The sequence below is a fragment of the Gossypium hirsutum genome, chromosome A03 (genome assembly GCF_007990345.1).
Source record: "Gossypium hirsutum isolate 1008001.06 chromosome A03, Gossypium_hirsutum_v2.1, whole genome shotgun sequence".
NCBI lineage: Eukaryota > Viridiplantae > Streptophyta > Magnoliopsida > Malvales > Malvaceae > Gossypium > Gossypium hirsutum.
The window spans coordinates 6,041,989-6,064,192 of record NC_053426.1 but is presented as its reverse complement, the minus strand read 5'-3'; the positions used below and the strand labels follow the sequence as shown (position 1 = coordinate 6,064,192).

At 31.0% G+C, this 22,204-nt stretch overlaps 2 protein-coding genes across 14 annotated transcripts; both read right to left on the bottom strand.

Annotated features, from left to right (window-relative positions):
* Window positions 1-257: 257 nt before the first annotated feature.
* On the bottom strand, window positions 258-3,927 carry LOC107963895 (protein CNGC15b). The gene is made up of 7 exons (XM_016900417.2): window positions 3,147-3,927; window positions 2,467-3,028; window positions 2,171-2,383; window positions 1,768-2,060; window positions 1,505-1,616; window positions 1,190-1,426; window positions 258-1,101 (listed from the first exon to the last, which is right to left on the bottom strand). The coding sequence occupies exons 1-7, from the start codon at window positions 3,173-3,175 to the stop codon at window positions 421-423; spliced, it is 2,127 nt and encodes a 708-aa protein (XP_016755906.1). The 5' UTR covers window positions 3,176-3,927; the 3' UTR covers window positions 258-420.
* Window positions 3,928-9,033: 5,106 nt separating this feature from the next.
* Window positions 9,034-14,470, bottom strand: LOC107887522 (receptor-like serine/threonine-protein kinase NCRK). 13 transcript variants are annotated; one of them, XM_041106880.1, is made up of 12 exons: window positions 13,801-14,301; window positions 13,477-13,531; window positions 12,997-13,058; window positions 12,667-12,758; window positions 12,268-12,387; window positions 11,740-11,850; window positions 11,291-11,566; window positions 10,893-11,134; window positions 10,472-10,768; window positions 10,074-10,307; window positions 9,745-9,972; window positions 9,034-9,579 (listed from the first exon to the last, which is right to left on the bottom strand). In XM_041106880.1, the coding sequence occupies exons 4-12, from the start codon at window positions 12,734-12,736 to the stop codon at window positions 9,271-9,273; spliced, it is 1,887 nt and encodes a 628-aa protein (XP_040962814.1). In that variant the 5' UTR covers window positions 12,737-12,758; window positions 12,997-13,058; window positions 13,477-13,531; window positions 13,801-14,301; the 3' UTR covers window positions 9,034-9,270. The 13 variants fall into 13 exon arrangements, with proteins under 13 accessions (XP_040962814.1, XP_040962782.1, XP_040962803.1 ...); XM_041106848.1 differs by having other exon boundaries at window positions 13,635-14,189; XM_041106869.1 differs by having other exon boundaries at window positions 12,667-12,753; window positions 13,801-14,189.
* Window positions 14,471-22,204: the final 7,734 nt, after the last annotated feature.

The window sequence follows — 22,204 nt, the reverse complement described above, 5'->3', positions numbered from 1 at the left end:
AGAATATAGCCTGTGTTCTTTGGAGCATCTAAATGCAGAAAAGCAGGACCCTTTTTTCCATAAAGTGATCGAATCCAATGCTGTTCCCAGCTGCCTTTGGTGCTATGACAAAATCCAACTTCATTTGGCTGCACCAACCTAATCTAAACTTCAATCACATCAAAGCTATGAACCTCCAAGTGGGACAACGAACCTTATGTTCTGATGATATTTGGACAAAGTTTCAGTGACGAAAGAGTCTCTGGAGTCCCTTTGGATAAAGGAGAAACTTATATATATGTAGATGAATATTGAAACAAATAATTTCAGTGTTCATCATTTTTTGTTTACATGCTAGCCAAGAAATAAACAAATTTACAAGCATTGTTCACTGATTAATAATACCTACACTCTAGTTCTTGATTTGCTAGTGTTACAATTTCATTCCTCATCTACAGAAAAATCTGGCTCAGCTGGTTTCTGCAAGGGGCTAACAACCCCAGTATCAGATTCAGAATGCATATTAATCCCCCTCCTAGTGCTTGCAGCAAGCTTGGCTGCATATATAGCCAAGCCTGAAACAGGTTTGGTTGGTTCGGGTTCAGGTTCAGCCACCATGAGGTCCTCCATGGCTCTAAGTTTGGCAGCTTCCTTTCGTTTCTTAAACCGACGCCATGCTGCTTGGACAAAACAGGCAGCCCAAGTTCTCCACTGGTGTGAGTAGAACCGGAACTTGTGTCTTAGTTGTTTGCTATGTAGTCTTCTAAATTGTGCTGCAACAAATTTGAGATCTTCTGCTCGAAGTGCAAAGGCTTCTACTTCAGATATTGCTTTGACTGTTCGAGTTGAAGATGGAAGAACAACGCTAGGACGAGGATCTAATGCCCATGTTAACAGTTCCTCACCGCAGAAGTCTCCAGGGCCAATCCGGCATGAGTTGAAGAATCCGGTTCGGCCACCGTTTGTAGTGTAGGAATCAAGGTGGCCTCTAATTATGAAGAGCATCTCATTGACGGGATCTCCTTCTCGGACTAGGTATGTGCCTTCGGTGCACAATGCCGGTTTGAGCCTCTCACAGATTGCATCTAGCATCCTTTCATCCATTTGATCAAACAGTGGTACCTGTAAAAAAAATAAAGTTGCATGTCAAGCTGGTCTATACATGGCATAGTCTAAATGTAATCTGAAATGCTGGTATACAATGACTTACTCGTCGAACAAGGTCAAGACAAAGGTGCCGTTTGATGTCTCGCCGGAGATCCAAAGGAAGGCCTTCTAGTAAGGCCTCTTCATCAACTCCCCTCGTGGCTAACCACTTATACTGATCATATTTTCTGATGGATTGCCTTAATTCTGGAGGAAGTTGCCTGTGACGCATCCATTGTTCCGTATCGGTTCTCTTGATTCTCCATTCTTCCAACCTGACCGTCGTTGATTGAAGGTACGTCTGCCAGGTAAAAGAACGATATCAGTATGATCGACAACATAAGAAGCCGAGTTGCAAAACAATTTGGTCCTAACTTACTTGCATATTCCCAATTAGCAGTGCAAAAAGAACCAGACCGAGAGTTGCAATAATGATGGCGAAAATTATTTCTCCAGCGTAAGTGCTTGTGCTAAGATTTTGTCCCAAAGAACTACACCATGGGAATGGGATATAGTATTAGAGTTTAAGTAATATCGTCTTTCTTATATGACCGAATTCTTGGGTCTTATTTGCAGAAATTTACAGTGTATTCGAGATTATGGAATAAGCATAAAGATGCACATATGAAAGCAACAATGTACCTTAAGTTCCTTAAACCCCACCAAAGGCAATAAAAGTACTTGTTGAAGAATGGTGCTGTTGTAACATTAAATTCCAATCCATCACCATAGATACCAAATGGATAGGAGCTGGAACTTGGACTGCATAGGCTAGTAATATTGCTGGAGTTGAACCAGGTCAACCTGCCAGGGTCTTTAACCTTGTTGCAATCAAAATATTTATACTGACAATAAGGCTCCTCGAGATCACAGGCGGTCTTCCAGCACGCTTCTTGCCGCTCGATCGAAAGAAGATACCAACAAGCTCCTAAAACCTTTTCAAGAAACAAAGCACAATCAGATTCAGGAATATATGTATGTTTGTGCGTATGCACATACGTACTTAGGTTCAGAGTTAAACTTAAGAAGCATCATAATGACTTACATGGCTTGCCAGCATGTAGAGCATGAGGTTATAAGCGGCACCAGCCCATGCTGTTTCGGTCACAACACCAGTGGCGTTAACAATTTGTGATGACAAAGGAAAAATAAGAAAAAGTCTTGGAAGGTACTGAAAAATGATTATGAACCGGAGCATGTTTTTGGTGTTCATCATTGTTGAACCGTTAAGGTTCGGAATGATGATCCAAATCAAAACCTGGAAACAAAACTGAAACATATGAAAAATGAAACATTCCATGAAAACGACCCGAGTGTTCATCAGTTTCATCATGTGTATACCTGAGGAAGGGGGAGTGCAGCAAGTAAATCAATCCAGAAACTCTTCTTGAGGTACCTGGAAGCAATCTTCCCGGAATCTATAACGAGCTCGCCTCTCCCAAATACACGAGAAGGCGGTGCAACATAAGCGGTTCGAAACCGAATGAATATTTGAACTATGTAGAAGGCATCAGCTAATGATCTAACCATAGTAAGGATAACTTCAAGGGGTATTCCAATATCAATGCAGACATCCTTCTTAACTATTGGCAAATAAAAGAACAGAGGATCCACAAACAAAGAAACCAAGCATGCTACTAGGAAAATCTTGTTCCATCGACGAATAACCGGTCCTCGAGGATCCAAAATCTTCTTCTTCACTCTCTCAAAATCCTCAGAGAAAACTCTGGACAGTACTTTAGCTTTCAACAATTTACCTCTCCTAGTAGTAGCAGGCAACTTGCTCTCGACCCTCTCAGTGCCAGGCTCCGATATTTTCGTTCCGTTGATATTGTATTTCAGCTTTACCATACCATCTCCATTCATTGGGGGGAGCTTTGTTAATTCAAGGTCATCTTCAAATCTGGAAAAACACATATGCAACCACAAATAAATGATTGTTCCATCGCTAATGAGAGTGCATACACACATACATACATACCTACATACATAAGACATTAAGGAACAAAAATGGAACAAACCTTACAGATCTTGAATTAATAAACCCCATGGATTTTCTTCAATTAGATTTGATCTACCAGAGGATAAGAGAGAAAAAGACAAAAGAGTTCTACAAAGGGATGGCCAAGAACAAAGTGTTTATAGGCATAAGGTCATAAATCAATTGAAATTGACTAGGCAAAGTCTCAAGAGCTCAAAGCCACAAGAGCTGGAAAAAGGCCCTTCAAATGGCTTTTTGAACCAGGAATCATGTGACCAATAGCATAAAAAGATTAACTCAACTTGACATGAAGCAGTTTTTAAGCTAAAAAAAAGCTGGTCAAAACATGTGAACAATTTCCTTTTCAGACAACCTTAGATGCCAGGTATGAGTTGAAACAGGAAATTCATCAAACAAGTGATGAACCATAAGCTATCTGTATTTTATTGTATATATATGAAGTCAAAAGCAAACACCCAAAGTTTAAAAATTTGATACCCTTTCATTAGAAGACAATAAATGGCTTAGAAAGTCAGTATGGAAGATGAAGCATTGACCATGAAAGAAAAAAACAAAAGCTATAACTATTTTTATTTCCCCTTATTTTACTGATTTTTAAAATCTTTAGCCACTTGGAAGGGAATAAGTCAATAAAAGAAACCCTAAATGGGAATATGATTCTAAACAAAAAAAAGAAGAATATATCATTAGATCTTTTTTATACTGATTCCAACATACATGGAATTAAAACATTACAACAATTTCCATAGTAAGAACAATGAAGAGAAACCCTTTTTCTCTTTCATGGTTCCTTAAATGTCACTCGGTTTTCGATTTTCCATGGACTTTTCTCACCACTATGGGTTTTAGTTGGCTGAATCTTTTAAATGATTAAATTATTGATGAGAAGAGAAATACAGAGAGACAAAGTCATATGAAAACGTCCAAAGAGAAAGGACATGACGGTTGTATTCATGCACTATGATTATTTATGATCCTCATTTTGTCTTTTATATTTATTTACAAAATCTGTAAGATCCGAGGCATGCTTTTCATGGAATGTTGACATATACTTTGTCCTGTAAGTTTACAACTGCAAGCTGCTGGTAATACTAATTCTTCAAGTAGTTTTTCTTTTCTTCCTAATAACAAATTTAGTATCTAGCATTTACTTATTTTCTCTCTTTAGTCCTAATTTTTTTTCTTTATCACTTTGACATTCCGCTTTTAAAACTTAGTCTATTCATTTTGTTTGAGGGTAAAAATTTAATAAACTACTAAAATTTTAACGACACTAACATGATAGCCTATGTGACAATCTATGTATGTTTCATTCGTTAACATGTCAACAGAAAAATTCGTCTAACTGGACGCACTTTCATATTACTATAAAGAAAATATACCCTCTTGATCACGTTTTTATATATTTTCTTCAAAAACGATTTATTTTCCTAAATTTAAAAAAAAATTATTTTATTAATTAATTTATTTTTCGAAATATTCAATCAATTTAGCCCATTTCATGTGAATTTCTCAAGGGGATTGAAAGATACTAATTTCATCAAAGAAAAAAAAATGAATCTTAGAAGTGAAGGAAAAAAAAAAGTTTCGAAGACTAATAACTTAATTGACTTTTGCCTACTTTCTTGGCAGCCTTTTTTGGATTTGAGTTTCTTTTACTTCAAACTAAAATATTTTTTTTTATTCCAATCTTTACGTTTTGGATTATTTTAGATTTAAATTATTATTTTTGATTAATTTTAATTTAGTTGAATTCAAATTTTAGAGGTGTTCATGGCTAAGTTAGGTCGGATCTAAACATGATATTCAACATACTTTATACTTGTTCAAGGCTAGCCCGACCCAAAATCTAAGCCTAAAACTTTACTTAAATTTGTCCATATTTGTAAAAAACTAATCCAAACTCATTTTAGGCCTGTTTATATTATTTTTTTATTTTTTAAAAAATTATATTATATTATTTTAATATTTAATATTTTTATATATTTTTTATTTTTTGAAATTTTTTATATAGTCATCTTAATATTATTTTAATGTTTACATTAAAATAGTATTATATATTTAGTATAGATTTATTTTTTTAATGTATTCTAAATTATATAATATAAAGTATTTATAAACTTAAAACGGGTCGGGCCAGGCTCGAGTTCGAAGCTTGAACCCAACTCATATTTTAAATAGGTCTAATTTTTTGTCTAATTTTTTTAAATTCAATACAAACCTTCGAGCCTAGACTATACTCCCGACCATCTATAGATTTAATTCAAAATTAAAATTAAAATCAATTGATATTTTATGTGGAAGTAAAAAATGGAATGATTTAGTAATATCACACCAAAATTTCATTATTAGTATTATTTAATTTTGTCACCTGAACTATTTATTCATTCATTATTTTGGTTTATTGAATATTTGTTTGGATAAAGCTTACCCCACATCACATTGAGTGAAGGTGAAGAAGCTACAGGTCAGCTTTGTAAGTCGCAGGTTGAACAGTTTTGGTAAAGTGTTTGACCATGTCTTCTTTTTCCTGATAGCAGATCCAATATTTATATATTTTTAATTAATTTTTTAAAAATTAGAATTATTTTTTTAAAAAAATTTAAGAATATTAAAATAATATTTTAATTATAAATCAAAAATTTATTATTAACTCTTTTAAATTAATATGTCGTATCATCCTCTTAACGCAAGTTAAAGTATCCACCAATAATTATTACATAACTTTTAAAAAATAAATATCTGAAACATAATTTTAAACAAAATTTAAAAATTATTAATTTAATTTACTCTAATTAAAATTGAACCTTAAATTCGTTTATTGTTAACATTAAATTTAAGTATTATCATTTGAATTTAAATTAATTAAATTATCTTCGAATATCTTAACAAATTAAATATTTAAATTTAAAAAGTTAGAAAAATATCTTAAAACAAAAAAATTTAAAAATAAAGCCGACAATAAATTTAGATAACCGACGAATTCATTATCGACAAAATGGTAAAGTGAATTTGAATTTTAATTATAATCTCTATTTGCAAAAATAAAAATGGAATTTAGATAATGAATTTTAATAATTAATATCTAAATTTGTTGCAAATAGTAATTAAAATTTAATTTTTTTAAATCTGAATAGGCAAAAACAAATAAAAATAAATATCTAAAATTTAATTTGACACAATTAACATATTTAAAAAATAAATACATTAATTAATTTTTAATTGAATAAATATAAGTATTTATATATAATATATAAAAATAAAAATAAAAAAATCTATAATTACATGAGAATCATCCCATTTTAATAATCACCATTGATCCTCTATGTGTAATTGTTACAACTGTTATTTTCTTCTACTTTATCCGTTATTGTATGTCAAATTTCCAAGCATTCACATTCACCAAAATCACACCCACATATAATATACATAATTATTAGTGGTCAATGTTAACTTTATTAAATAAAATCCGACAAAGCCAGCCAGATCTCCCCCCCCCCCACCTGCTGCATTTTTCATTTCACATGTAGATTTGTTTGATAAGTTGGATTATTTGTTTAGGTTCTAGAATTTGTTCGAAATTTAAAAAGTTTTAAATGAAAATGTTAAATTTAAAAAATGTGTTTAAATAAAAATAATAGACCTGTTTAAAATATTAGTCGAGCTTAAGTTTGAATATTTAAAGCTAAAGTCCAGCTCAATTCGACTTATTTTTAAGTTTATAATATTTTATATTATGTAATTTAAAATACATTAAAAAATAAATCTATACTAAATATATAATACTATTTTAATGTAAACATTAAAATAATGTTAAGATGATTATATAAAAATATATAAAATTATTAAATATTAAAATAATATAATATAAATATTTAAAATAATAAAATAATACGGATGGGCCTAAAATAGATTTGGATTAATCTTTTGTAAATATGAATGAGTTTGGACAAAATTTTAAATCCATGTTTCGAGTAGGGTCTGACTTGGACAAGTATAAAATATATTAATATAATGCTTAAACTCGACTTGAACCCATCCTGACTTGACCTATAAGCACCTCTAATGATATCCTATTCTAGTGATGAATATCTTAATTAAATTTATTGACAAGATTTAAATTCAAAATATTAAAAAAATTATCAAACTTCTTATAATTGAATCTAATATTAATTTCATTAACATTATTCTCAACACCATATTATATATTGTTTTTATATAGAGTTCTAAATTTTTAATAAATTGGAATAAAGGCTCCAATTATATTAACATCATTCATTAAGGGTTGTCTCCTACCAACACTATTAAGATAGAAGATAAAACTCATATGGATAATACCAAATTTGTTAAAAAGTCCCTCAACTTTGAATAAATAATATTCACAAATTTCTCTCAAAAGTTTAGGAAATTTATCGAGAAAATATTACTGAAAAATATAAATAAATAACCACACCACACGTGGCCATACAAGGCTTGAAAGGCGGTGACAGTGATTTAATTATAACATGCCACATTATGGGAGCCACAAAATTCTTAAAATGCATGACCCATACTTCCTTTTAGTTGGCATAATGAATTTTTTTACCCAGAAAGAAAAAAGAATAGTCCTTTGTTTAATTTTTTTTTATTATTTTTAGCTTTTAAATTTTTATTTTTTATTAAGTCACCCCAAATAAATGGAAAAAGTTAATGATGATTTTTTAAATTATCTTTTTAAATTTTTAATGATTTTTAATTTTTACAAATAGTTGTTGTCATAAATATTTTATTATTAAGTGCATGTCCATTAACATCAAGATAATTTTAACGTGCATTAGGACTCTAATGTTCATTAAAAAGTAAAGTTTTATAGTATTTATACTTTTTATGTCTATAAATATAGACTTTAGAGAAGCATTATAAAATCCCTATTGATTAATAAAAACACTTTATCTTTTGCTATCCTATTTTTCGTTCTTTTATTTTTATTTCATAATCATTTTTATAATTTTTTAAAATTTTTAAATTTTTAAAAAAATAATAAAATGTTGATGTGTCATTCATGTATATGCAACGTCAACAAAGTTAAAAAACGTTAATTTTTTCATTCATTTTAGAGTGATTTGACAAAAAAAATTAAAAAACAAAAAATTAAATGAAGAACTAAAACGATCTTTTTTAAACTAAGAGAGCAAAATGCCAAAATAATTCTATTATTTTTACGTCCATCTATTAATCCTAATACAATTTAGCCAAAAATATTATATTTAAAAAATAAATATTGGGTCGGGTTGGAGCTCTAATAATGTTTAGAGCTCAAACTCAGCCCAATCTAGTTCAATTTGATCATAAAACTTGACTTATTAATTTTAACGGGAACTCAAGCCTATTAACTTTACTGAAATTTTGATCTGATTAATTTAAACTCAAACACAACACAACCAACTTTCATTATAAAAAATCAAAATATAAACTCAAAATTAACTTAAACATGTAATTTATCCAAACTTAAAATGGTTCAAACCCCACCTAGACTTACAAAACCCACTTGAAACAACCTGAAAAGGCCCATCAGAAAACTTGACTAGTCAAAGATCGCTGCAGAGCACATCGCATAACCTATTAACTTATTATCAAAGTATGTTAGCCTTTATTTAATATTTAATAAATTCATAGATTTTTCTTTTATTAAATTTGTAAATATAAGCACCATATATATTTTTATATTTATATTATAACAATATATATTTATTTTTCAATTTATATAAGTAACATATTATGAAATTAAAAAATAAGTCCGACTTAAGCTAGCGCTATTAATATTAAAGATCAAGCCCAACCTAAGGCTAAACAATTTTTTTTCTTTTAGTCTACATTTTTCGAATTTAATATTTTTATTTGGATAGAGTAGAGGGTGGATCCATTGGTTGCTCTACAAACTTTGTTGATTTGAAATTTTCAATTTTGTATATAGCTGTTCTGTACAAAAAAGGCATGAAATGCAATCAATGTAAAACTATATCCACCTCATTCTATCACAATCTTCATTTGGCCTATTTTTCAAATGGATCATTTCCTCTACAAATGTACCACACCATGAAGAAACCAAAAATGCAAACTTGGGTGTAAAATATATTAACCTTTGTCAGCTTGGATTGTTCTTTTCATTGGGACTTAAGGTTTGCCATACGGAACGATTCAAACCGCGGCTCTAGTAAGTCTACCCCTTCATCATCGTGGACATGCGAACTCCTAGTACTGGAACTCAAAGAAACCAGCCTCTCCATGCACTCGGCAGGCAGGGTAACTATTTGTTTGCCGGCGATTCTAATATCATTCATGCTTGATGGCCGCGAGCTCTCTGCTGACTTCGATGTACTTGGCATGTGTTCCTCTGCGTCATATAAATCCTCGATTACGGTTTGATGTCTTTCGAGAAAAGCTTCATTATTCGTTTTGTAGGCGGATGGCATCTACACAGTTAAAACAGTCAAAATTCTGGGTTCATTTATACAACCAGCAGACATGGCAACCCTCAGAGAAAAAGAAACTTGACTATTTCAGTCTTGAGATTGTTATGCGATAATCAAGAGCAAAAGTGAAGAATTCTTAAGCATCAATGGGTTTAAGAATATTACCTGGTAAAAGTTTACAGGAATACTTCTTCGTTTCAATTTATCTGGAGCAATAGTTGAGAGGATTTGCACAACCTCGCTCATTGTTGGTCGAGCATCGGGGTCCAACAGCAAGCACTCTTTTGCTAGGTAAGCCATTATCTGCATCTCTTCTTCCGGAAAATTCCCTTTCAAACGTGTGTCAGGTAACTCCGAGGTCACTCGCTTACTATCCTGTAAACGAGGGGTAGCCTGAATGGGACAAAGTATAGACAGATGTTTTAAGCATCAAACTGACCAACATCGAGACACTTCAGTTGCATAAAAATAGTAACATGAAACGGCTTCATTACCCAAATGACAAGACTTTCTTCTTTATTGTTTGATTTGTGGATGGGTTGCCGACCAGTGATCAGTTCCAGAAGAACTACACCAAAACTAAAAACATCAGACATAGGTGAGGCTTTTCCAACAATTGCATATTCTGGGGCAAAATAGCCAAAGGTTCCCTGCATTCTCGCTGGAGAACTCGAACAGCTGGGAAGTCCATCAGCTCTTAAACGTTTGGCCATACCAAGATCAGTAATCTGAACATATTTGGCATTTTGGTTAGAAATCAACATGTGCACCAATATGTGAGAAATTAATATATGTTAGCATCACATTCTCAAGTATATTCATGTGTTTATTTGTTCAGTAATTTTCTCCAGAAATTGTATAGAAACAGATTCAAAGAGCAAATCATCCTTACTTTTGCTCTACAGTTCTTATCAAGAAGAATATTCGTCGATTTTACATCTCTATGCAAAATTCTAGGAGCAGCAGCTTCGTGGAGATATTCCAAGCCCCTTGCAGCACCAATAGCGATCGCAATACGAGTTTCCCAGGACATGGTCTCCTCTGAAATTCCATCCAAACAGTCCCTCAGATTACCATTAGGCATGTATTCGAATACCAGCAGTCTCTCGGCATGTTTCCCACTGAATTCTGAACAGTAACCAAGCAAGGGCACGACATGACAATGATGCAGCCTTGACAACAGCTCAACCTACGCAAAAGAACACCATAAAATACCTTATTGTGTTTTGAGAACATCTGTTAAAAAGATAGGGAAAAATGAGAGCTTTCATTAACTGAAAACTTTTGACAAAAATGAAAAGTTGAGATTGTACCTCGGTTGAAAAGATGGAATCTGCATCGGGGCCTCCTTGAATTTTAAGTCGCTTGACTGCAACAATTCTTCCATCCTTGAGCTGGCCCCGATACACATAGCTACTTCCTCCAAGACCTATTAGATTGGAATTTGAGAACTTATTGGTTGCAATTTCCAGTTCAGAGTAGGCAAACTGGCAAATTGTTCCAAGTATGTTCCCCGTTTTGCTCCAACAAAGGATTGAAGCCTTTTGGAAGCATCCTGAAGATAGACAAATCCAGAATGAAGAATTCTGAATGCAAGGTTCAAAACCAATATAAATCCAGAGCGCTAATGGCACAAAACATGGTCAAGAGTTTGAAAGCAAATCAAGTTCATCATATAAAAGCCAAGTTTAACATGTTACAGCTTACATACCTGCAATGGGTTTAGTAGCGAAACTGATGTTAGCCTTAGTTTCTGCGGATGAAGTATTGTTACTTATTAAGTTGGTAGCACTGTTGCAACTAGTTTCTTTATCTGACGAGAATGTTGACGGTTGGATGGGGCACTTTGGGCACTTGTCCTTTTGGTAGAAATAGCATGTTAACGAAGCAAGAAATGCCAACGTTGTGAGAATTACGCAGAGTAATAGAACAATCACAACAACTCTGTTAGCATAGTTCTTTCTCACTGGCGCCTCAGAAAAGGATCCTGTCAAAACATACAATTAGGTGCCACTAAATAAGCTCCTAATACTTTATCCAAACACTGTCTGATTTTGATTAATAAGCCATTGTACTACAGATCTGGATAGTTCATGCTACATGCAGCAGTTGAACTATTGAGTTCTTTATAAATTAACATGTAGAGTTGGAAGACAATACCGGCAGTGCAGTTGCAGGCAGTAAAACAGGTAGTATCACGATTGTCGACTGCTACTTTGGGGAATCCATCACTATCACATAAGCATTTCCATCTATCTCCATTTGGTTGAACTGCCACATGGGATGCCACAGAATTCGATGTTTTAGATGCAAAAAGATAGTAATGACTCAGCAAAAACAATGACATCATGTAAGCACAAAGCATGCTCAACACTATACTCCAAATGTTATGCAATAATTCGAGTAAAATTGGCACAAAAGGAGGAAACCGGGGTAAAGGGTTGCACATTATACTCAACAAAGTCATTTTTTTCTAGCCAAATTGTGGTTACTTGGGAATTTTCACGAGATTGTCACTTCAACAAAGCAAATATATCGAAGTATATGCACACCAGTGAAATTTGAGGCTTCATAGTGATTAAATAGACTAGAAATAGTAGCATCTTTTATCTATTCCTAGCAGCACCAAAGTTATATAAAAGTTGTTTGAAGATTCCAAAATATTCTACAAAAATAATATCGGCATACCTGGACTGCAATTGCAGGATCTAGAACAGTTAGATTTAAGAACGTCGCTTTGTTTTCCAGGATACAAGGAAGAGCATGTGCATGTCCATTTGTTTGTGCCAGATGACTTAGAAAACTCATCTGTCATAAATAATCACAATAAAATTCAGCTAAGTAGCAGTTACGCAAATAGCAAACAACTTGGGGATGCCAAAGGTAAACTTTATTGCGAACAAATCTCCAAGCAAAAACAACAAAGTTACAGTAGCCTTCCATTGAAATTTTGTAAGCCACAGCGAAAGATATATCAGACTATGGTGCATCAAGCACTCAGGATTCTGATGGTAATATGATATTGATACTAAAATTTAACTGAAAAAAAAAGAGAGAGAGAGTGAGATTCGAAAAGAGAAGACTCACCACAAAGAACTTGCTGAATCAAAATCAAAGTAACGAAACAAGCAAGGACAACTTCCACTTCAAACTTCATTTATTCCAATCCGAACACTAAGCTGGAGAAATAATATCTAGTTATCTCTATGTTATAATACCAGAACAGGCACTGCTTAAACAAAATAGAAATCAACCCTTTTTTCCTCGGAACTGATAGTCTAAGTATCAAATCGGATTCGCCAGAGTTATCTCAGCAGTGTAAGTAACATGAAATAATGAACTCCGCAATTTAGATAAAAAAATGAAAAAAAAAAAACAACTCCAAAATCATATGCATAATGCATTATATGTATAAACCTTCATTCGGAGCCAGAGGGCGACTGCTCATTCAAACTTCCCTTGTCTTAAAAGCCTCTAATCTGCAAAAAGATAAAAACAAATTTGAACTGAATGGTGGTTCATTGATGCGACAAAGAAGAAGGGCAATAATTTATACAAACCAAACCGATATTAAGATGTTGGAACTTTGCATATAAACCAAACCGATACTATAGCTTTGCATATGACAAGATTGGCTGGATGTTGTAACCAAGATATAAGATGGTTCAGAGATTTGAAGATGGCATACGATATAGCACTGGAATGAACTAAGTAAAACGAATGCCCTTACATTCATGCTTAAACTCTAGATATGATGGCAAGTATATCAGAAAAGCAGAAAATAAATATATCACGTTAGGTAGTGTCAAATTCATGGTTTGGCCAACAAATCAAAGGCTGTTAATTCTAATTCTTTAACCCTCCCCCAAGGCAAATCAAGCAAATCAAGCAAGGTACCAGGTAATAGTACGTTCAAAATACACTCAGTACCAGCACTCTTGTACATAAAAACCTATATGACAAAGTTCAAAGAATTCATTAGTATCTATCTACAGTCCAAAGGAGAGCAAAACTGAAGAAAAGTAATTCAAAGGGCAAAACACAATAAGGTTTACCTAATTACCAGCTGTTATTAAAGTATAGTTACTTCAAATATTAAATACACATGGTCTACAATTGACACCAATTGATTTTTTTCAAAATTATGGCATCAAAAGACCTTTACTCCCCCTCCCCACTCCACAAAAAACTACATTAATGGGGGTAGCAGGGGACACTTACTGATTATAATTTCCTTCCCAAATCTCGGGTTTATCACTCGAAAACCCTTATCCCATACCCTTCATAAAAAAAGAAACTGAATCCAACAGGCTATTTGACTCCACATTGTTTTTAAACAACACAAGAAGTTCAAATTAAACCTAGAAAAAGCACCCAAAAAATTAGAAAAAAATTGGTGGGTGTTTAAGTTCAAACCCGGGTATTAAACTAGAGAAGCCAGCAAGGATAAACACCAGAGAGAAGCTATAAGAAGAATGGATAATAATTCATTATTCTTAAATGTTATCATAACCAATCAAAGATAGTAGCAATTGAATTGAAAAGGGAAAAAGAGTTGCAATTTTCAATGAAAGAAGAGACATATAACAGCACCGTTTTAAGAAAATGGACAAAGACTAGTGATGTTTTGAATATATATATAAAAAAGAATTGAAAGAATAGATTAGAATGAATACAGAAAACAAAACCCATCAACCACCTCACTGAAAGCTACCTGTTTGCAAACAGGAAAATGACTTGCCAACCATTTATGGATTAATGGGTTCTTTGTAAAAATTCAAATGAAACTAATAAAGTTTAGAACTTTGCCAATTTGGCAACAGCTAAAACTAAAGGGAAAAAAAAGGAAAAAAAAAATCGAAACTTGGCTTAGCTTCAAAGGTTACTGCTACTGCATACGTTGGGGAGTGTTAAAGCGACGTTTTGTAAAAATGTAAAAGTTGAAATTTCAACGTTGTTTGTCTATTGTAAGGTCCTATTTTCTTGTCCAGTGTTGTTGTTGTTAAATTTTCCTTTTTGTCCCTCTACTCTTTAGAATTCTAAAGTTTTGTCCCTATATTTTTTTTAATTTCAAGAATTTAGCTTATCTGCTCTAGTTTAAAAAGTAAGCTCTAATTAATAACATTATTAATCAATAATTTTCGAAGTTATTTAAACTGCATGGACCAATTGAATCAGGAATCAGAGGGTATACTAGTATGGACATAAGGATTGAATCGATCTTTGAACTATTGAATCAATTTTATAATTTTTTAAAAATATTTTTAAAATATTAAATTTTTTGAATTAATTATTTAATCATTGTTGGACTAGTAATCGGTGGTTTGACTAGTTCGACCACCAGCCCGATTGTTGATAATTTTAATGGTCTGAGTACCTTTAAAATGGTCAAATTATGATGTAGTCCATTTAAAAACTGTTATAAACTAATATAATAATAAAATTGTATTATGAATCCTCTTAAAATTAATAAGATTTTTAGAAAAAAATTTAGTTTCATTCTTAATGGACTTTCAGTAATTTTGAATATGCAACATTCTAATATTTAATGCTCGGTTTGAAATTTAAAACCCAATTGACAAGGTATAAATATTTAAATATAACATAACTCAATTAACAATATTGTCAATTGTATTTCAATTTTTAAATCAAAGAAGTAAAGAAATTAAATTCTAGAAATGAAAATTAAAAGGATTAAATTTAAAAGTTTAAAAGCATAAGGATTGACGGTAAAATTAGACCAAAGTTAGTTGGGTCCGTCTTTATAGAGTGTCGTTGTCCGGATGGGGGGCCCTAAGTTGATATAGACCGTTGGATCAAAGAGTGCCAATCATTATGATCCTTTCTAAGAAGATTGGAGAGATATCATTTATATACGTAATCTAAAGTCTAAAACGTCATTAAATTAATAAATAACCATCAAAGTATGTAATTAATAAAAAGAAGCAAAAGCTAAAAAGTCACAACAAATCACCAGAATTTGGCGCACCTAAAGCAATCTGCTTTCACAAAACTATGGCTTTTACAAAAAAAACAATGGTAATAAAATTTAATTTTTTAAATAAAGATTTGAGATTTAATTCGAAAATAAAATTGATAAATTTTGTGTTTTTTTTAAACATCTAATTTAACTCAATTTCAAATTAAAACTAATTTTAATGTGATAATTAAACATCGAAAGTCTTAAAATGTAGGTTTTTATGGATTTTAAGAAGAAGAAAATTTTTCTGGATTCATGATTTAAGCTCGTTGATTAAAAATATATTAAATTAATTTTAATAAATTATTTTTTTAATGTTTTACTTAACTAGGGAGATAAAATGGAGTAGAGGTGAGCGTTTGATCAAATTGAATGAAATTTTTTTGAGTTAATCGAGTTGATAAATCTTATTTTATCATTTTAACTCGATTTGAAATTTTTTCAAATTGAATATATTTGTTTGAGTTAATTTTTTTTTAAAAATGAATTTAAGTTTTTATAACCATTGTCACTCACCATAATCAAATTTATCCACCGTAATCAAATTTGTTATTAACTTTCATATACTCTTAATTTATTTGTTAATATTTTATATATGGGTTGGCGTCTTTGCTTGCTTAGTTGTTTCAAATTTTTGTCACTATATATTTTAAAATTAAAAAATATATTAAATATAAAAAATGTGATTTTTAATAAAAATTATATTAAAAATAAAATATGAAATTGATACAAATATAAAATTTTAACACAAATATTTTATAACATCATCAATAATTCAATTTTAACATAAATTTATGAAGATTTAATATGAATAAATAATTCAATAAATTAAATAGTACAAAATGTGAAATTTAATTTAATAATATAAATAGTAGATATAAATAAAATTATTACTATTTAGGTTTAGGAATTTTTTTGGATGATTTTTTATTTGGGGGAAAGGGTGAAAAGTAAAAGTTTAGGGGGAAAATAAAAAGTTTTTGAGGGGAAAGTAAATGGGAGGAAAATATTCAAAAAAAAATTTTTTTTGGGGGGGGAGGGAACTAGGTTTGAAGTAGATGTGGGGTGAGATGAGAGGGGAGTAAAAGTTTTGGGGGAAAAGTGGGAAGGAATAAAGTATTGGGGGAAAGTAATAAAGTTTGGGGGTTTGGGGTAAAAATGTAAAATATTATAGTTTGGTATTCAGTTTATTTGAGTTATTCAAATTCAAAAATTAAACTCAATTCGAACTTGATTCATTTAACTCGAAATTCAATTTTTTTGAATTTTTTTGAGTTGAATCGAGTTTTGCTCACCTTTATTAATAAAAACCAATATTGTATTTGATCACATAGAAATTACATGCAAATAGAGGTTTTAATAATTCAAGTCATATAAGGCCTATGAATGATAGTAGTAATTATTAGTATTTCATCAAGATTTAATCTCATCGGCATGACCTCATCGTGCAACTATCTTAACCTCATCAAAGCTCAAATATCAAGAAGCATTCGCACAAGCTATTTAGACCTTCGTAAACTACCTAGTAAATGACAGATGTCAAGACTCCTTTTGCATGGCTTACACATGGATCTTGTTTGAGTTATTTCCATCTCATTATTGCTTACCTAAGTTCTATCTTGTCTCCCTAGTGGTCAACCATGATAGGACATGTGTTACACGTGTGGTAGCATTTCCATAACTAAGAGTAGGTCATCCACATTTATGAATACCTCATTCTGACTTGAGAAAATAGTTTTTCTTCTTTTGAAATCTTTGAAAAATCTCTTGATCCTACAACTCTTTGCGCACCACCGTGTAAACCATCATCTTAGCGTCGTGTAGCACATTTCATTTTAGCCATCGAAAAATAATTTAAAATAGTTTAGCAAAACATTTTTATTCAAACTCATTTAAATATGGCTTGATTGGATAACTTCTAACTTTATACATTTGACCAGGGGCATAGCCAAGGGAGGTTGGCAGTGGCCCCGGTCTCCTTAAAATTGAAATTTTTTTATTTAAGCCCTTTAAATATTTTAAATTTTAAATTAGTAAAAGTAAAATTGTACTTTGACCCTCTTAAAATGATAAAAATTTAATTTAATCCTTTAAAATTATAAATAATAGAGTATTCAAATAATAAAATTATATTTTTATTATTATAAAAATTAAAATTTAATTTCCACCCCTAAAATATTTTTTTTTTGTCTTCGCCCTACACTTGACCTTAGGATGTAAATTAGAGGAGTTTTATATGATCGGGTCAACTAGGTAAAGGGCTAGAATTAGATTCTGGATTAAAGGTGATGGTGATTTGTCTTCACTTTTTTTTAAATAAAAAATAAAAAGTAGGGTTCAAATACTGCGGAAAGAGGATTATTTAATTATTCTTTTAAGTTTTTTATTTAATTCAAAAATATTAATTATATCTGCCTTTAAATACCATTGGTTTATTATCACTAAACCCAAAATGAAATGATGAAAGGAAAAAAAGAAAAATTGAAGCTAAAATGGATGGAAGGACAAAATTAGACAGAGCAATCCATATGATTCTCATGATATGGGCAAATATTTCTGTTTACCATTTTTAGATTTTTTTATTTCAATATTACCTATTTCTAATACATTTGTTAAGGTAAAAAACCCCTTATTTTAGTCGCCAATTGAGGTGTTTTTGGGTAAATTGCACTGATGGTCACCCAATTATGGGCAAAATGTTTTTTGTCACTCAACTATAAAAAAATTTAAATTAGCTACCCAACTTATGGACCTTGTTCTTTTTGGTCCTTTTCCATTATGTGTTGTTAAGTTTTTGATAGATTAATTACGTTAGATTTAAAATTGGTAACATATTTAGCCCTCAATAATTACACAATTTATTAATTTGGCCATGATTATAAAGAAATTGATCTTCAACATTTATAAATTATCTCATTTTGGTCAACATTTTCTTCTTTTTCTTCTTTCCTTTGGCTGTTCCTTAGAGCTATTTTCAACCTTTAGGTAGAAGGGGATGGGAATTGGGAATTTGAAATTTAAGCTCTTTTGTCATTATTGTAAAAAAAAGATTAATTTGTAGGTACTCGCATTTAGATATTAATGCTTCTGTCAATAGTAGTATCAAGAAATATTATCCCTTACAGAACCACTCCATATTGAGAAGGTTGTGGAGCTAAGCTTAAAAAGGTTGGTAGGATTCTTAGGTTTGCTCCACTATTGAAATGTCTTAGAAAGCATGACTTCGAGGCTTAGATACAAATATTATTAAGAGCATAAGTGTAATACCCCGAAAATTTTTATAGTAAAATATTATCCGTGATATAGTAAAATAAGGAAATAAAGTGACAAAAAGAGAAATTTTGAGTTATGTTAATATTGGAAGTATATTATGACATATTGATTCAAGAAAGGATTAAATTGTAAAAATGAGAAAAGTTTTGTGGCCCAAGAGTAAATACTCAAAATTTGAAGGATTAAAGTGTAAATATGAAAAGTTGATGGACTAATAGTGTAAATATTTTAAGGGTGGAATGATCTAGAAACCAAGGAAAATTGATGAATTAGGACCAAATTGAATAGGTGAAGAATTATGAGGGACTAAATTATAATTTTACCAAATTAAGTGATGACTCAAGATTGGAATTTTAAAAGATCACGAAGGGCAAAATGGTCAATTGGAAGAGAGAGAAATCTAGAGACAATGATGATGTTGGAGATATTTTAGATAAATTAAATAAATAAATATTAGTTTATTAATACTTTAAATTAATTTTTAAATGATATTTTATTATTTTATTATTATTTTATTTAATATATATATGTAAGAAAAGAAAGGGGAGGATGATCACCATTATCATGCAACTAACGTGAGAAGAAGAAGAAGAAAGAAAGTTTTCCTTTTCTTACAATTTAGTCCTTCCTCCAAAAATTCATTATTTTCACCTAAAAATTGAAAGAATTTCCATAGCCATCAAGAGAGAAAGATAGCAAGGAGATGATGGGGAGCAAGAATATCAAGTTGGATTCAAGAAATAGAAGCTGGAGGAGAGAGAAAAATCAAGTTAAAGATTGAAGTCAATAAAAAAAGGTAAGTACATCAAGATTTCAATATGTTTTTAAGTTTGTTATTATTAACAAAGCATGGAAATAATGTTATAGTAGAGTTTTCTTACATAAGGTCCTATGTTCTTGATATGTTAGTGAAGAGAAAATAAGAGAAAGTGATGAGAAATGGTGTAGAAAAAGAAAATAAGAGTGTTATAACATGGTAATTAATATCTTGCATTAAAACAGTTATAGACAGTAGCAGTAGTCTAATTTTGAAAAATCACCAAAAATTATAGAAATCTAATTATAGGATGAATAAAGTATGAGATTAAATCTTATTGAGTCTAGTTTCTTATAGAAGAAACAGTGCAAGTAATGGATTTTTAAATCATGAAATATAATGAATTTTGTGAGACAAGGTCAGAATGAATTCGGGTTCCCCTATTCTGACTTTGGAAAATCATCAAAAATTGGATAGAAATAATTAGGGGCTTAAATTTATATGTTTAGAATCTTGAATGAGTCTATTTTCAATATAAATAAACGTGAATACCATTCAAATTATGTACGAGGAGATAATTAATTTTTAGTAAAGAAGGGTCAGAACTGTCACACAACAGAACATGGGTAACTTTAAAGAATAAACTGTACTTATTGGCTAAACCAAAAATTCTAAAAATTTTATGGAAAGAATATATATGAGTCTAGTTTCAGGGAAAATTTTTTTTTATCTTAATTTGGAGCTCTATATCTCCAGATATAAATAATTTAGTGACTATGACACAGATGGACAGCTTGAATATTCATAAAAGTAAATAAAAAATATATATATAGATAATGTTACTTACAAGTGTGTTATATACATTAAGGATGTGGAATGGAGAGGAGGAGGAGGAAAACATATATGAATATTCATTTAGCATGGCTAATTTGCATATTTTAGGCTCAGGGACTAAATTGAATAAAAGTAAAATTTTATGGGCAATTTTGTAAAAATGTCAAAAATGACCAAATTGCATGAAATGGATTATTTTATTATTTAAATTACAAAATTGAATAAAATTATTAATTTATTTCAAGATAGGGGGAAAACATGTTTTAGGGATTAAATTGAAAAGTGTTGAAATTATGGAAAATTATGATATTTTATAGAATTCATGGACTGTTATCAATATGTATGAGAATAATAGCTGAAAATAAGGATTAAATTACAAGAATTTTATTTTCCTGACGCTAAGGATGAAATCGTCATTAATTAAAAGTTTATGGGCAAAATGGTAATTTTTCCTAGAGCATTAATTAAATGCATTAGAATATGAAATGAATGAAAATGATGATCAAATTTATTTATAAAGACCCGAACGACTCAAATATGAGACTCGATCGTAGAAAAGAAAAGATATCAGATTAATGAAATTATAAACACAAACAAGCAATGAAGTAAGTTGGTGTAACTTGAATTGTATTTTAAATACTTGAAATATGTGGTTATGTGATGAAAATATGATTTGAATGTTCAATTCATGATATTTGATGAAATATTGATAATACTCGATATAAATTGAAAATAAATCCCGGTTGATGAAAGGAAAATTCGATGGATCTCTAAAAAGGAATTGACGATAAAAAGGATCTAGCCCGGACGGGTGATCCTATTCTGATATAGCCCTCCCGAAGAATACGTGTAAAATGGATTTAGCCCGGATGGGTAATCCAAATTAGGGTCTGAATTTAGCCTGGACTGGTAATTCAGATCCAAGCTCATTAGAGTAATTGTCGTTGCAGGGGATTTAGCCTGGACTGGTAATCCCGACAATACTCTATGAGTTTATATTACAGGGGATTTAGCCTGGACTGGTAATCCCACTATAAGGATGAGGTTCGCGAGAGTGTGCTCTCTGAAATGAAATGTGTAAGACCATGGTTGAAAGATACCATGGCAGCCTGATATGAAATGTGTAAGACCATGGTTGAAAGATACCATGACAACCTGATATGAAATGTGTAAGACCATGGTTGAAAGACACCATGGCAACCTGATATGAAATGTGTAAGACCATGGTTGAAAGATACTATGGCAGCCTGATATGAAATGTGTAAGACCATGGTTGAAAGATATCATGGCAACATGACAGAAAATGAGTAAGACCATAGTTGAAAGACACTATGGCATCATGTCAAAGATAAATAAGACCGTGGATGGGAGACGCTATGACATCTGTTGAACAATTGATATTCAGGTAATATGTATCAGATGACGAATGGTTATATGAAGTAATTATGAAGATAGATAAACGAAATAAGTATAAGTACATGGAATATAATTTATGTTAAGTTTGATATAAGCTATTACCGGAATAAATATACATAAAATATATGGAAATGATGGAGCATGAAATATTGATATAATGAAATGAATGATATATGCTTATGAAGAAACGGTAAGAGAATGATATGTTTCATGACATGTACATATATGATTATCTTTGATATGTTGATACAAGGAAATTATGTAAGTAAAGACAATTATTAAACTCAAGTGTGACATGTCGAGAAAATAAGTATATCAATGTTGAATTTATATGAAATATGTGCAAGTATACTAACAATGATGTG